Genomic DNA, 15,154 nt, shown 5'->3' with positions numbered 1-15,154 from the left:
CAGCAAACCCTCTGGTGAGATAACAGCCGAGGCCTGCACTAAATCTCATTAAGAATGCCTTCATGTGATGCTCTAAACATGAACAGTTAAGATGGCAGGGCACTGAACGAACTAAAAAGTACATGAAACACTAATCTTCAAAAATTTTATGTTTCTTGAGAGAAAAAAAATACAGAAAATGATTTAACAACAATGATTAACAGACTGATCTTAGGTTTAGGCACTACTGCGCAGATCAGGTAAGATGGACAACAAAATAGGCTGGGTTTCAACCTGCAGAACTTCCTCAATTAAACAACCCCACAACCTGTCTCCAAATCTTCTCATAGGAGGAAGAGATGGAAGTCCCATTCAGGGACTTCTAAAGCAAGCAGTGGATGCATTTAGAAAGTAGCAGATGTATTTTCTCTGGAGAGAATTACTGCATAGAGATAGAAACTGAAGGTGTAAATATTACAAAGAAAATACAAACATCCACATACTCTTTTTACATACAGTTTTCATTAACTTCCTGGGTTTCTGTCAAGTGTGTTTGTTAACTCACTTGCAAATATATTCTTAAATATATGCTGTAATTAGGGGCAACCAGTACCTAACACAACTGTGAACTGTAGTTTCCAGATAGAGACATGTGTGCCACACTGTGTGAACACACCCACCCACCACTAGGTGTGTGTTGAAAAGAGACAGCACAAGGTAAGAAGTCAAGGGATTCAGGTTCTAGTCCCAGTTCTGCCTCCAGAAAAGTCATTACCTTTTCTGAACCTGTTTCCTCATCTGTAAGAATCTAGTTCTATTTATACCACAAGGTTATCTGAAGAGGAAATAAGAAAACAGACATGAAAGTACTCCAAGAAGTTCCTTGATTAGCTTCTGTCTGTTAGGTACTGTAATATATCACTACAAAATGCATTTCAGGGATGAAACTGGGAATTCATCACAGTTGCCTGTCTGTAACTAGAACTATCCTATAAAAGCCCTAAATCAAAGTAACTCAAACTTTCTGCCTTCTGCATAGCCCAGAACAGAAATCAGAATATCTGGATGCTAGCGATGTGACAGTAAAATACAGAGAAAGAAATACGAAGACTGAGAGACATCTGCCATGTGTCATGGTCACCCACCTCTTAACTTGACCCCTCAGGGAGCCACAGAGAAGGTCAGTACGGCAGAGGCTGCCCTGAAATAGGCTCCTGGATCTCAATGAGGTAAGGAAAAGTGGAGCCACGTGCCCAGAAGCTGTCAGGCAGAGCACACATAAGAACCCAGAGGACCTAAGTTATTAATATGCCCTGAGGCACAAGGATATTTGGTGGAGGATGGCTACTGAGAGATTTGTGGAAGAGCTGAGAATCTAAAGAAACGCCCATATAACCTCTAGGGTAACTGACAGAGGCCCTGCCTGATCACGCACCATAAGGTCCAGGAGTATCCTCTGGGTCCCAGCCTGAGTCAGAAGCAGTCCCAGAGCCCCTGATTCCGAGAGCAGCTGGTCCTTCAGGAAAGAACCCTTCACTGATATCCTAATCCTGTCAGTTAACTCTTCCTTCTACTCTTTCCCAAAGCGTTACTTTTGGGGACAACTGTCCACTGGAGAAAGAGAAAGCTAGACCTTTTGGGACTTACGGGTCCCTGTCCCTGATGTAATTAATGTTGACCCCAAGGACTCGATACCCCTGTGCTCTACTGGTCCAGTTGAAGGTTTTATGAGTGACAAACACAAATGAAGTCTGTCTTATGATCATCTGCCCAGATCCTGAGTTTGTGGATGGAACATATACTCAGAAACAGGAAGAACTTCCACATTTGCACCTTGATTCATAAAATGAGAACCGCTGTGATAAGACAAGCTGAAAAGAAATCCAAAGTTTCTCTGCCCTGCAAACAACAATGAAAGAGATACCGCATCTTCTGAGGGATCACCTCAGAGACTGAGAGAAGCACACTGCTGATCCCTCTCTCCCCTCCTGTTTGGCATCAGGCCTCCATAGAAGACAGACGGCTTTGAGGATGATGACAGTTACCACAGATTTTAGAGCCCCTGCTGCAGCTGCAGATGGAGCGGTGAGTTCTACTGGAGAGAATCAGCACACTACCTGCCCTGGTTGGCAGCTACTGATCTCAGAGCTGAATGTGTACGTGCAGCTGTGTTTCTCTGTCCCAAACAGCAGCAAAAATAGAAAGCTACCTGCTTTCACCTGGCCGACAGCAGGCTACTTCCATCTTGCTGACATCACACGATGTAAACTCCAGTTCTCGCCGTAGCTCAGCCTACAGGAACCTCATCATCTCACTGTTTCACAGGACAAGAGGGCGTCATACAGATAGAATTTGTTAACAGGAAATAAAAGGTAGCCTAGGACACCCTGGCAATACAAGCCTGTACCACTGGACAGAAGATACATACTAGAAGAATTCAGAGTAAATGTTGTGCCCTGTGCAAAATTTCCAAAGGTGCTATGATGTGGAAGCATGTTAAAGTATTTCCTCCAAAGAGAAAAAATCTTGCACTCTTCATCTGCTACCACCAAAAAAGAGGCACAAATGTCAGTATCTCTCATTCCACCCTCCTGTGTTCTTCTCTATCTCCTGAATGACCTAAAAGGCTCAACATTCAGCGAGGTAAGAGAACGCACTCCATGTGGGCCAGGATACAACAAGGATCTCTGTCCTGGTCTCAGTGACCAATGGAAATGCCTACAGCTGACTGAGATACTTGGAGCCAAAACAGAAGAGCAGAAGGACCAAAGGTCTGGGGGCCAGGCTATGCTTTAGTCAATAAATAACTGTTTTCCTTTTGACAGGAAATCCTGGCTTGCTGCTGGCTCCCAGTGGTGACAGGACACCTGACTGTATTAGATAACCATGCAACCTTGACAAGGGACATGAGATGGCCATGGACTTATCAAGAACTGGGCACTGTCTGATTCAACTAGTATTAGGGATGGATGCATTCAAGAATACCATGTCTGCAAGTGAAAGCAGTGTATGTAGCATACTAAGGGTGAGGAGCATCTGAAACTAAGTTCCACAAACAGGAAGCTTGTCTTGCTTTACCTACTCCTGCCACGCTGGCCATCCTTCCCTCAGTCCACACTTACGGCCTCATAGGAAAGTCTGCATGACAAGTAATCGAAGAGAAAAAGTCAGGTCTGGTTTTCAGATGGGCTGACGTGACAGGGGACAGTGGCTGGAAATAAGTGTGTTAGCTGACTCACTGGAAAAGACCCTGATGCTGGGAAAGGTTGAAGACAGGAGGAGAAGGAGACGACAAACGATGAGATGGTTAGATGGCATCATCGACACAACGGACATGAATTTGAGCAAACTCTGGAAGATAGTGAAGGACAGGGAAACCTGGCGTGCTGCAGTTCATGGGGTCACAAAGAGTCGCACACAACTTAGCAACTGAACAAGAAGAAGAATCATGAAACAGCCATCTAATAAGCACAAATCTATTCCTTGAAAGCTGGTTTGATTTCTACATGAACGGTAGGAGAAGAGTAAAAATCAAAACAAAGTGAGACAACAAAATATACTATCCTGCATGAGTACATTCTACTCAGAGTATGTTTCCAGAATACTTGGCAGGATATGAGGAGAACAGCAAACTGCACCTGTATGCCTTTGCTGGACCACCAATCTACCTTCCTCAACAGCTTTCCCTAATGTAGGGGCTTCAGGTAAAGACAACACCAACCCAGCTGCCTCTATACGCAGGGCAGCATCACAGGAGAATAATACCATGGCTTCCCAGCAGTCTCCCAATACAGTCTCCCGCTTTCCATGGCAACTTCCTCAGGACCTGAAGAGAATCTATGAATCATCTACTTCTAGAACATGAAGTTGCTTCCCCAAAGATCCAAAGTAACTTAAATAACTAAGTGTCCATGACACTGTTAGTAAAAATGGTGACAGACACAATGCAAGCAGATGTGAGAGCCAAGAATTTTGAATGTTATGACCCAGTCAGAAGCTGACCCAATTGCCTGCATCAAACAGCTACACTTAAACCGTATTAATTCTGTTCTCTCACCTATAGTATGGAAATGACAAATTCTACAGACATCCCACAAAAGAGAGCAGGTAAGTTAATTCTGTATTGGACTGGAGTCATAGTTCTTAAATCAGCTATTTCTAAAATTATTAGGATTCTAGATGCAGGTAAAATCAAACAGGCACTTCTATTTTCTGTTACCAGAAAAAAGGAAGGGGTCTGAGGCCAACTCTGGAAAGGGAACAGAGAGTCAGAACTGTTTTTACATTACCGTCTTCTCTGAAGGAGAAAAGTATGCAAAATGATAAGCTGATCTGTTCATAGACATCGTAGAAGGTAAGAGCTGACCTTCAGCCCAATGAGAAAGTGGTCCAGGGCTCAAAACCACTGGGAGGGTGATGCTGTGACTGGGGTTAGAGAAATCCCTTATGTACTGGCATTCCCACCATTCTAGTCTTTGGATTATTCCTTCAAGATCACATTCCTAAAACAGCTAAGGATGGCATTTTTACTGAGCAAAATTAGTGAGTAAGCTATTAATCAACACATATTTATTTTCAATGTTATTTTTAAACTTCCTCAAAATATCCATGAATGTTCCACACAGTTAAAAAAAAAAAAAAAAAACCTGATACTATTAAAAAAAAAACAAAAACTCCATAATATGCTTAAGATTTGTGGTCAAACATATATCTACTTCCCAAGCATCAACCAGACTAGTCTGATTTTTTTCTCCTGGTCATTTTTCTCTAGTCATTAAAGGATGGTGATGGAGTCCCTACAGTGTCACCATGCTGGGCTGAGCGAGAGTATGGCCCCCATGGAAACAGCTGGAGACCAAGGATTCTGCTTGTGTGGAAGTACTGTTCCTGTCTGCTTGGCGCTGATTGATCAGGAGAGCACTGCTGTTAAGTGAACACTACCTGTCCTGTAAGTTCGTGGAGAGAGAAGGAAAACTTTCCAAGCATTTTCACGTTAGCTAGGCTAGGAAGATCTAATAACTGAGTGCTTTCACAGCTATAAACACTAGTACACATATTCCCACTACCATTTCAATTCCTCAAAAATGAGCTGGTTATCTAATCTCAAGATCTTCTGAAAAAACATGGATCCATGGACAGAGGAGTCTGGAGTCTGGCACGCAACAGTCCACGGGGTCGCAAAGAGTCGGACATGTCTGAGCAGCTAACACCTTCACTTCACTATGGTCATATGGTCTTGCAAAGCCAATTTCCACTTCTACCACCAATCACATGTGCCCTGCCCTCAAGAAGCTCACCATGCAGGGTCAGATAGAAGTGTGACTGAAGTGATTTCCTATTAGATGTGTTGTAATAGAGGCATGTGGAAGGCACAATGTGGCATCTAAGACAGAGCAACCAAGTGTGTCTAGAGTTGGGAAGAAGAGGCAAGGCAAGCATAAAGAGAAGGGGTAGGAGAGGCGCCCCTTTTGTCACGTGCACCTGGGGTCATGAAAAACCCCCCAGGAAGAAAGAACCACACCTACAAAGGCAGAGGGTGGTGTGTGTAGTGTGTGTGTGGACTCTCAGTGACCACAATAAGCCACTGTCGTTTTGAGAACAAGACCATGCAAAAGTCACCCACTTCTATTCTGACTTTTGTCTTTGTTTCACAGATTATCATTATGTTAAAAATAATAAAAGAAAAAACAACTTCGAAAAATTAGGAAAAACTTCATCATTCTAGCTAGGATGTGTGTGGATAAGGATACTTCCATGATCTGAACTCCCAGAAGGCAGAAAGCATGATTGTTTCTAACACCTTTCAACTAAGAATAAATCTATACTGAATTATGAGATATTTCCTGGGCTCATGGATGTGCTCTAATCTGACCGGTCATGATATGAGTTTATCTGACAGAACTCGTGTGCTACGTGGAGTGTTCCAAGAGGGAGGCACACCAGGAGAGCAGGGCAGCGACACTGGCCACACTTTCTCCACTCAGGAGCTCAGGGGCTGCACTCTGTGCTCACTGACAGCCCACCTCTGGAAGACCACGGCCAGAAAGCAGACATATTTTTTTAAAAGGACACTTTTCTTTTTGCTTTTCCAATCTTTATTTTTATAATAAAGAGTACATGTGAGCCAACTGGGAGGCTGCATTAGACATGAAGCATTCCATTCATTCATTAATGTATAATATTTAACCATAAGCTTAGTGCTGGAAGCATAATGTTTCTAACAGGCCCTCACGGCACTTGTGCCCCTGCCAGGAGCTGCCTGTGTTGCTGGATCAAAATGACTGATGTGTAGCTTCTCTGAAAGAAATCAACCTTGCTCAAGACAGAAAAAGGGCAGTATGCTCGGACCTCAGTAAGTCAGTAAGTCTTCCTTTTTCAGAACAAATCCACAGGACACTTTATCCCTAGGACTTCACTTAGCTTACCCTAAATGTGCCACCTCAGTAAGCGGTGCTGAACTCAATTCTCTGTTACCTAAACTACTCACCAAGTTTACTTCCTAATTCTTCACAGAATTTTCAAAATCACTGTGTAAAGTTGAAGCCTCTGAACCACACAGTTATAATTATGTTTTATGTCATAGAGAAAAACATGTAGAAACACTCTGATTCAAAATGGAGTATTTATTATCATTTATCTTCAGTCATCTTATGGAAAAGCACAGCAGATTATCCCTGCCATGCGAATCAGCAATTATGTATTTACCTTGTGATAACTTAATGAAATATAAACTTGTAACCTGTGCATGATTCTATATGTGTATTATATTGGTCAATTTTTAAATGTATTAGAAATTTAAATAAAGTAATGCAAGTTACCTGTGATATCCTCAGCCTGCTGTGGAAGAATTTAATTAGAGACTAATGATCACTCAGAAAACAAAGATCATGGCATCTGGTCCCATCACTTCATGGGAAATAGATGGAAAAACAGTGGAAACAGGGTCAGACTTTATTTTGGGGGGCTCCAAAATCACTGCGGATGCTGACTGCAGCCATGAAATTAAAAGATGCTTACTCCTTGGAAGGAAAGTTATGACCAACCTAGACAGTATATTAAAAAGCAGAGACATTACTTTGCCAACCAAGGTCCGTCTAGTCAAGTCTATGATTTTTCCAGTGGTCATGTATGGATGTGAGAGTTGGACTGTGAAGAAAGCTGATCGCCGAAGAATTGATGCTTTTGAACTGTGTTGCTGGAGAAGACTCTTGAGAGTCCCCTGGACTGCAAAGAGATCCAACCAGTCCATTCTAAAGGAGATCGATCAATCCTGGGTGTTCACTGGAAGGACTGATGCTAAAGCTGAAACTCCAATACTTTGGCCACCTCATGCGACGAGTTGACTCACTGGAAAAGACTCTGATGCTGGGAAAGGTTGGGGGCGGGAGGAGAAGGGGACGACAGAGAATGAGATGGCTGGACGGCATCACCAACTCGATGGTCATGAGTTTTGGTGAACTCCGGGAGTTGGTGATGGATAGGGAGGCCTGGCGTGCTGTGATTCATAGGGTCGCAAAGAGTCGGACACGACTGAGCGACTGAACTGAACTGAACTGAATGATCACTCACTACAGACACAATGAAAAGATCCCTCCTCTGGGGAAGAAGTTAAACTTAAAGATCTTTACAATGAGCCTTCAGAATGGAAGAAAATAATAGCAAATAAAGCAACTGATAAAGGATTAATCTCCAAAATATACAAGCAGCTCCTGCAGCTCAATTCCAGAAAAATAAACAACCCAATCAAACAATGGGCCAAAGAACTAAACAGACATTTCTCCAAAGAAGACATAAAGATGGCAAACAAACACATGAAAAAATGTTCAACATCCCTCATAATCAGAAATGCAAATCAAAACCACAATGAGATACCATTTCACACCAGTCAGAATGGCTGCTATCCAAAAGTCTACATGCAATAAATGCTGGAGAGGGTGTGGAGAGAAGGGAACCCTCTTACACTGTTGGTGGGAATGCAAACTAGTACAGCCAGTATGGAGAACAGTGTGGAGATTCCTCAAAAAACTGGAAATAGAACTGCCATATGATCCAGCAATCGCACTCCTGGGCATACACACTGAGGAAACCAGAATTGAAAGAGACACAAGTACTCCAATGTTTATCACAGCACTGTTTATAATAGCCAGGGCATGGAAGCAACCTAGATGTCCATCTGCAGACGAATGGATAAGAAAGCTTTGGTACATATACATAATGGAGTATTACTCAGCCATTAAAAAGAATGCATTTGAACCAGTTCTAATGAGGTGGATGAAACTAGAGCCTATTATACAGCGTGAAGTAAGCCAGAAAGAAAAACACCAATACAATATACTAATGCATATATATGGAATTTAGAAAGATGCAAATGATGACCCTGTATACGAGACAGCAAAAGAGACACAGATGTATAGAATAGTCTTTGAGACTCTGGGGGAGAGGGTGAGGTTCAGATGGTTTGGGACATGTATATTATCATATGTGGAACGAATCGTCAGTTCAGGGTCGATGCATGTTACAGGATGCTCGGGGCTGGTATGCGGGGATGACCCAGAGGTAGGATAAGGGGAGGAGGAAGGTGGGAGGGGGGTTCGGGAGGGGGAACTCATGTACACCCGGGGCAGATTCATGTCAACGTATGGCAAAACCAACTAATATAATATTGGAAAATAATCAGCCTCCAATAAAAATAAAAATTAAAAAAAAAAAGATCTTTACAATGACAATGACAATGTTAGTCACTCAGTCATGTCTGACTCTTTTTGACCCCACGGATTGTAGCCCATGAGGTTCCTCTGTCCATGGAATTCTCCAGGCAAGAATACTGGAGTGGGTTGCCATTCCCTTCTCAAGGGGGTCTTCCCCACCCAGGGATCAAACCTGGGGTCTCCGGCATTGCAGGCAGATTCTTTACATCTGAGCCAGCTGAATTCAAATCTAAGAATTTATTGATGAATGAAATTTTTAAAATGCCAGTAGGGGTGCTTCCCCAGTGGTCAAGTGGTTAGGAATCCGCTCTGAAATGCAGGGGACACCAATTCAATCCCTGGTCCAGGAAGATCCCACAGGCTGCTGAGTAACTGAACCTGTGTGCCACAGGTGCTGAAGCCTATGTGCTCTGGAGCCATGCACAAGAGAACCACAAGTAGAAAGTAGCCCTCACTCTCTGCAACTGGAGAGAGCCCACACAAAGCAATGAAGACTCAGCACAGTCAAAAATAAATAGTTAAATAATTTAAAAAAAAAAAAACTGCCACTAAAATCAATATCCCTGAGGGACTTCTCTGGTGGTCAGTCCAGTGTCAAGACTCCACGCTCCCAGTGCAGGGTGCCCGTGTTTGATCCCTAGTCGGGGAACTAGATACCACATGCCACCATTAAGGACCCAGTGTGACACAGTGAAGACTGAAGGTCCTGCCACAGCCAAAACTTGAAGCGGTCAGACAAATAGATAGTTAAAACTGAATAACCCTTAATACAAGTCTATGCAAACTTTCCCTCTTCTTTTTGTGGTAAAAATATCCTATGCAGAAGAAAACAAACATGGTATCCTCAAAAATAATTTCTGATCCACTAGTGGAAAAGACTCTGATGCTGGGAGTGATTGGGGGCGGGAGGAGACGGGGACGACAGAGAATGAGATGGCTGGATGGCATCACCGACTCGATGGACATGAGTTTGAGTGAACTCCGGGAGTTGGTGATGGATAGGGAGGCCTGGCGTGCTGTGATTCGTGGGGTCACAAAGAGTCGGACACAACTGAGCGACTGAACTGAACTGAACTGAGTAACCACTTATGCCCCCGAAGATCAAACCCCTATTTCGTCTTACTTTATGATTTTTACCCCTCCAACAAGATTAGCAAATAAGTGTTAGTGTGTATTATCCTACTGTCACATAATCACTGTTACTAAAATTACATTTCTAAGAAAAATAAAAACAGAAACAGCCAGATTTTATAAAAACATAGCCCTTAAGCAGAAATCTTGATGTGGACCTCCACCCCCACCAAATTATCGAAACTTTGTTGCCAGAAGTATAAACAAGCCATGAGGGGCAGTTCAGAGCTTGTTACATAAAACCTATGTGGAATCCTGGCTCCCTTCCCCTAGCATCACCATATAATAAAGTGATAAAAACGTTCCTGATAAAAAGTCTTTTGAGACACACTCACAGTTGGTTACTGCACTCACCAGGGAGGATAGATGTGGACAACATCCTGTGGACGCCCCCTGAGACAGTGGGCAGTCTCCTTGGTGAAGAGAACCTTCAGGCTAGCCCCCACGGCCCCACCCTGAGAAGGGCTGTCAGCCTGGAGCTCTGACAACTGCCTACACGTGGCGACGTGGACAGTGCACTCCTCATGCAGCTCTAGAATCTTCACAGTTAATACACCAGATTTTACACCTGGAAGGAGATGAACAAAGGCAAACCCATCATTGCATAAAGCATGTTTTTACTCTAAAACTTGAACCCTTTCAAAAACAACAACAAAGGGAGCATGACAGGGGTCCCCCTTTCTCACACGCCCCTCCACTTCATTACTTGCTGGTTGCCTACTTGTAAGTGATGCAGTATGACTGAGCAGCTGCAAATACTATAACAATCATACAGATTAAAAGTTATGGATTTCTGTGGAATAATGGGAGTTAGGGCTCTAAACTGAAGTGGATGGAATTTGATCTGGATTCGATCACCAGCTCTCTTATTAAGTTGGCCCAGTTACACAGCATTTCAACACCTCATTTTTCTCATATGTAACATGGGGATCAATTCTTCGGCGATCCAAGTGAACTCCGGGAGTTGGTAATGGACAGGGAGGCCTGGCGTGCTGTGATTCATGGGGTCGCGGAGAGTCAGACACGACTGAGCGACTGAACTGAATTGAAAACACAGAAAACTTGTGATAACCGCTGCATCATGCGAGAAAGGAGTGTGCCTCAGGAAGGGAAGCCAGGCGACTGCAAACTTACCTGCTATACTGTTATAAAAATACGTGAAGCAAAAGAGACAAAAGATTAACATACTGTTAATCCTAGTCAGTGACTACTTATTATTTTTATTACTCTCTGTTTTTTAATTAAAAAGTAAATGCATTAAATGAGATAAAACCTAAGTTTCTGGCACGTGTTTTGTTAGTAACAGATACTAATACAAGTTTCATTACCACTTTAGCTGACTGGTTAACTAAAGGCTTTAACAGGGCCAGGGCTGTGGATATACAATTTAATTTCGTTTCCATTTCTAAAAAGAAATTTCTAAAAAATTTCTATTAAAAAAAAAAACCCTTTCACTTTTCTCCATCATTTTCCCCTGTTCCCCAAATTGTTCCACACTCTCCTCTCTCTGAGTGCCAACAGCAAGCGTTCACCGTTCACGTATGAAGTAAGGTCACAGCACCTCCCCAGAGCACAACCCGGAACAAGGATTTCTAAGGTATGCATCTACCCTGAGGAGGGGGAGGTACACGAACAAGCACAATGCTAGGCTGCACTGGTCCCTGTGGGGAGTAAAAACACACCGTCAAGAACAGCACTGCCTAGGAAGGGAAGACGGACTCGGCTCTGCCACTACAGGCATCTCCAAGTAAAAGGCAGTCCACACTCAGCAAGTGAACAGGAAGAGAAGTCAGCATATGTGGGGTCATTGTGGTGCACACATTTTTTGCCTGCGCTGGGCAGCAGAGCAGTGGGCGGAGTCAAGTTCACTGGCAGCAAGGAGGAAAGCCCTAGGGTTAGGGCTAACCACAGGAACATTTCTGGGCATACTTCAGGAATTATTAAAACTTGTACCCGCACTCAGGGCTCACCCGCAACACTATGCCACTGGCAGCAGCTGCTGCCCAGGGCTCTGAGGCCTGTGCTCTCTAGCACCCACTGCCTCACTGGAGTTCAAGGGCCAGCGCCTGCCCAGGCAGCACCGTTCTCCCTCTGGTTACCAGTCACTGTTACGTGCGGCTGATCACAGAGTGACTTAAGTTTTCAATGGATAGAAGGCCAGCCACTACAGAGACATGTAAATAGTATTACAGTAGAAATACCTGTATATCTGAGTCACACTGCTACTGACTGCAGTTTCTTTGAAGATTTTTATGAGAACTCCTGACAATACCTAATAAATATGATCCCTGATCTGACCATTACCACTGGACGCTTCCTGACTAACAGGTCTTGGCTGCAAGCGGGGCTTGGCCGGGAGGGGCTGTGAAGCTCCTCCCACAGGCCAGTGGGGATGCTGAGGTCGGCTTTCTCTGGAGAAAGGAAGCAGGGTAACCTCCCCTTCCTCTGCAGGAGACAGAGCCTGGACAATCCAAGACCAATTATGCATCCGATGCAAGTTTCAATTTGAGCACAGCAGATACTAGTTTTACAAATGCCTTGCAATTAGGTGGAGGGGAACACAAAATGGCTATTCTGTGACAGTGGGACAACAGTTTTTCGTAAACGCTGTTGAGACTCAGTCGAAGCGTCTATCAATGTTGTGAAGGAAGTGTTTCCTGAATCCTAGCCACAGGCAATGTTCCTTCCCTCAGAAACCCTCAATTGCCTTATCTACACATATCTTTCTCATGAGAACCCTCCTTTTAAAATGGAGACGGTATCAACTATTGTCTAGAACTCTGCAAACATTGAGAGAGAGACACAGAAAGCCTACAGTGCAGGGCCTGGTTTGTTACCCGCGCAATAAAGGCGGCCACTGTCATCACAGCACTGTCACAACACTAACTTTCCAAGGCATTTCTAAATCTATTGATGTTCTTGTACCTGATCCACAATAACTCTATGAAATAGGTAAGGAATATACTAATCTCCCGATTTGACCAGTAAGAAAACTGAACAAGTCAGCTGCTCACATGACTTCTTCAGGGCAGAGAGGATCACTGGCAGGACTCAGGGGTTAGGGTTAGGTCAGAAAACTGAGTGTTCTCACAAGTCCTGGAAGCAGTGTCTTGAGCGTAAATGCCAGTTACAGACAGGAAACTGAGGATGCTTTTACCCCTGTTTTATTATACCAAAACACTGGACTTGTTTTAAAAAAAAATTTTTTTTTTTTAAAGTACACCAGGTTGAGAAATGGACTCCTGTGAGGCTTCTCACTGGCAGGGCACAGTCAGGATTTCGACACGGGTAAGGAAGAGTGTAATCTGACAGAAACCAAACTCTGAGGAAGAAGTGCTTGAAGACCAAATGGAGGGCAACACAGCAACACAGACAGCAACACAGCACCAAAGTGGTGAAGACTTGGGAACAGACAACTCACAGAGGAAATAGACCACCAGAGCTGAGCAGATGAAACGCTCTGTGTTACAAAGGAAAATAGTTACCTTAAAGGTAAACATCTGCTGAATGAATGCATCAATAAGTGATTTATTTTTATCACTTAACTGCTCTAAAAAAAGTCTTTGATTTTAAATAAACAAGAGGTCTAAAAACAATCGAGCAAATCATATAAGAACACAATGTATTTTTGATACTTGAATTGATTTATCTGAAATATACAGATGACTAGAGTCCATTTATAATACGTGTTAATTCCAATCTTTCTCAGTGGGTTACACTGATGAATTAATATATATATTGCGAGGACAACTTTTCATGAATACCTACATGAAAATACTATGCAAAAAACTAACAAAAATTATAAAAGAAAGTACCAAGCGAGGCAAATTGCTATGTGGGGAGAAATATTGAAATCATCCTCCTATTGAGACAGAAACAGCTGTAATTTTTTATTATGAAATACCTTTCATAATGGTTGCATTAACTTTAACTTGTTCCATTTACTTATCCAAATGTTGACCACAGAGTAATTTGGGATTTTCCCTATATTATTACTCTTTGTCTTCACAGATATCCCAACAGGCTAACCTATAAAGAGTCTGGCTTTAAAATACATGTCCTACTATTCTCTGAAACTGGTACTTTTTCTCTTCTTCAGGCCAAATCATCAGCAGGTGCCTATCGTGACTTTGTCCCTCAGTCCTCACACCTCATGTACACACATAAACACACATGGACACATGAAAACACACATGTGCACACACAGACTGGGGTGGGAGGGCAAGACAGTAGAGCAAATTGGGGGGCTTTAAAGCTCACTTGCTTCCTGTGCAGACAGAGGAGCAGGTGTGTGTGTGATGGACAAGGGACAGGGGACAATCGTGGTATCAAGATATCAGTGTTAGGCTTAGGAAGACTGAGATGCCTCTTGGTTATTACAACAGCCTGGCCCTAACTGACCTCCTCAGTCTGGTACCTGACTGCTCGGCCCTACCCCAAGGCCCTCCAGAGCTGTCTCTCTCCATGTAAATTTGATGACAGCCATTCCTGTTCTTGAACCCTTCAGGGGCCAACCACTGTGTAACCCAAACAACGGTCCACTGTTTAGAAACACTTTTGTAACCAGTTACTTCTCCCTGCTCTACCCTCAAGTTCCACAGCTCTCAAGAAGCTTTGAATTATTGCTATACTCACAATTTAAGAAAGCACTTCTTCACCATCTCCCAGGTGAATGCTCTGACCATAGTTGTCTCCCATTCGGTAGTTTATCTCCGTTATGTCATCACTGTAGCTCTTACTTACCAATATTTTAACACATAAAATGAATGATTTTGTCTACTAAATCATTAACTTTGCACTGTACTTGGATAAAAACCAATGAAATATGTATGAGCTGAATGAATTCCAACAACACAAATCGGTGTAAAGAAATTTGGGACCTCTCTTCTGTTCTTGATTTCACTGCTAACCAAGATGGTTGCGACCTCCCTGCCCTCAACTGGAAGGGCTGTGTACCCAAGGGACGCAAAGTAAACTGCAATAAACACTACAGTCCAAAATCAAATCCAAGTGGTATTTGATCTATTCACTCTATTGTACCATTGCTTATTTTCATTAATATATACTGAAAGTTGAATTGTGTTTATTTGTACACAACTGTACTATCTTTTCTTTTGAGATGTTACAACTATGTCTGATTCTACCACTGATCTCAAACACCCAGCAGTGTTCAGTTACTGAGTCTTTAACTGCATTGTTGTTGAGGTTCAGTCATTAAGCTGTGTCTGACTCTTTGCAATCCCAGGGGCTGCAGCATGCCAGATTCCTCTGTCTTTCACTATCTCCCGGAGTTTGTTCAGTTTCATGGCCACTGAGTCAGTGATGCCATCCTGCCA

General features: G+C 43.1%; 1 protein-coding gene across 1 annotated transcript in view; it reads right to left on the bottom strand.

Moving 5' to 3' along the window:
* Nucleotides 1–15,154, bottom strand: part of SPIDR (scaffold protein involved in DNA repair) — a 277,995-nt gene that overhangs the window by 137,305 nt on the left and 125,536 nt on the right. Inside the window, exon 8 of the mRNA XM_055432633.2 lies at nt 10,173–10,386. Within this exon, the coding sequence (XP_055288608.1) occupies nt 10,173–10,386 (214 nt within the window). The remainder of the gene's footprint in view (nt 1–10,172; nt 10,387–15,154) is intronic.

This window comes from Moschus berezovskii, chromosome 16 (assembly GCF_049115385.1).
Source record: "Moschus berezovskii isolate FMDL1 chromosome 16, NW_MosBer_1.0, whole genome shotgun sequence".
In the NCBI taxonomy this organism is placed as follows: domain Eukaryota; kingdom Metazoa; phylum Chordata; class Mammalia; order Artiodactyla; family Moschidae; genus Moschus; species Moschus berezovskii.
This window is presented reverse-complemented; position numbering and strand designations above follow the sequence as displayed.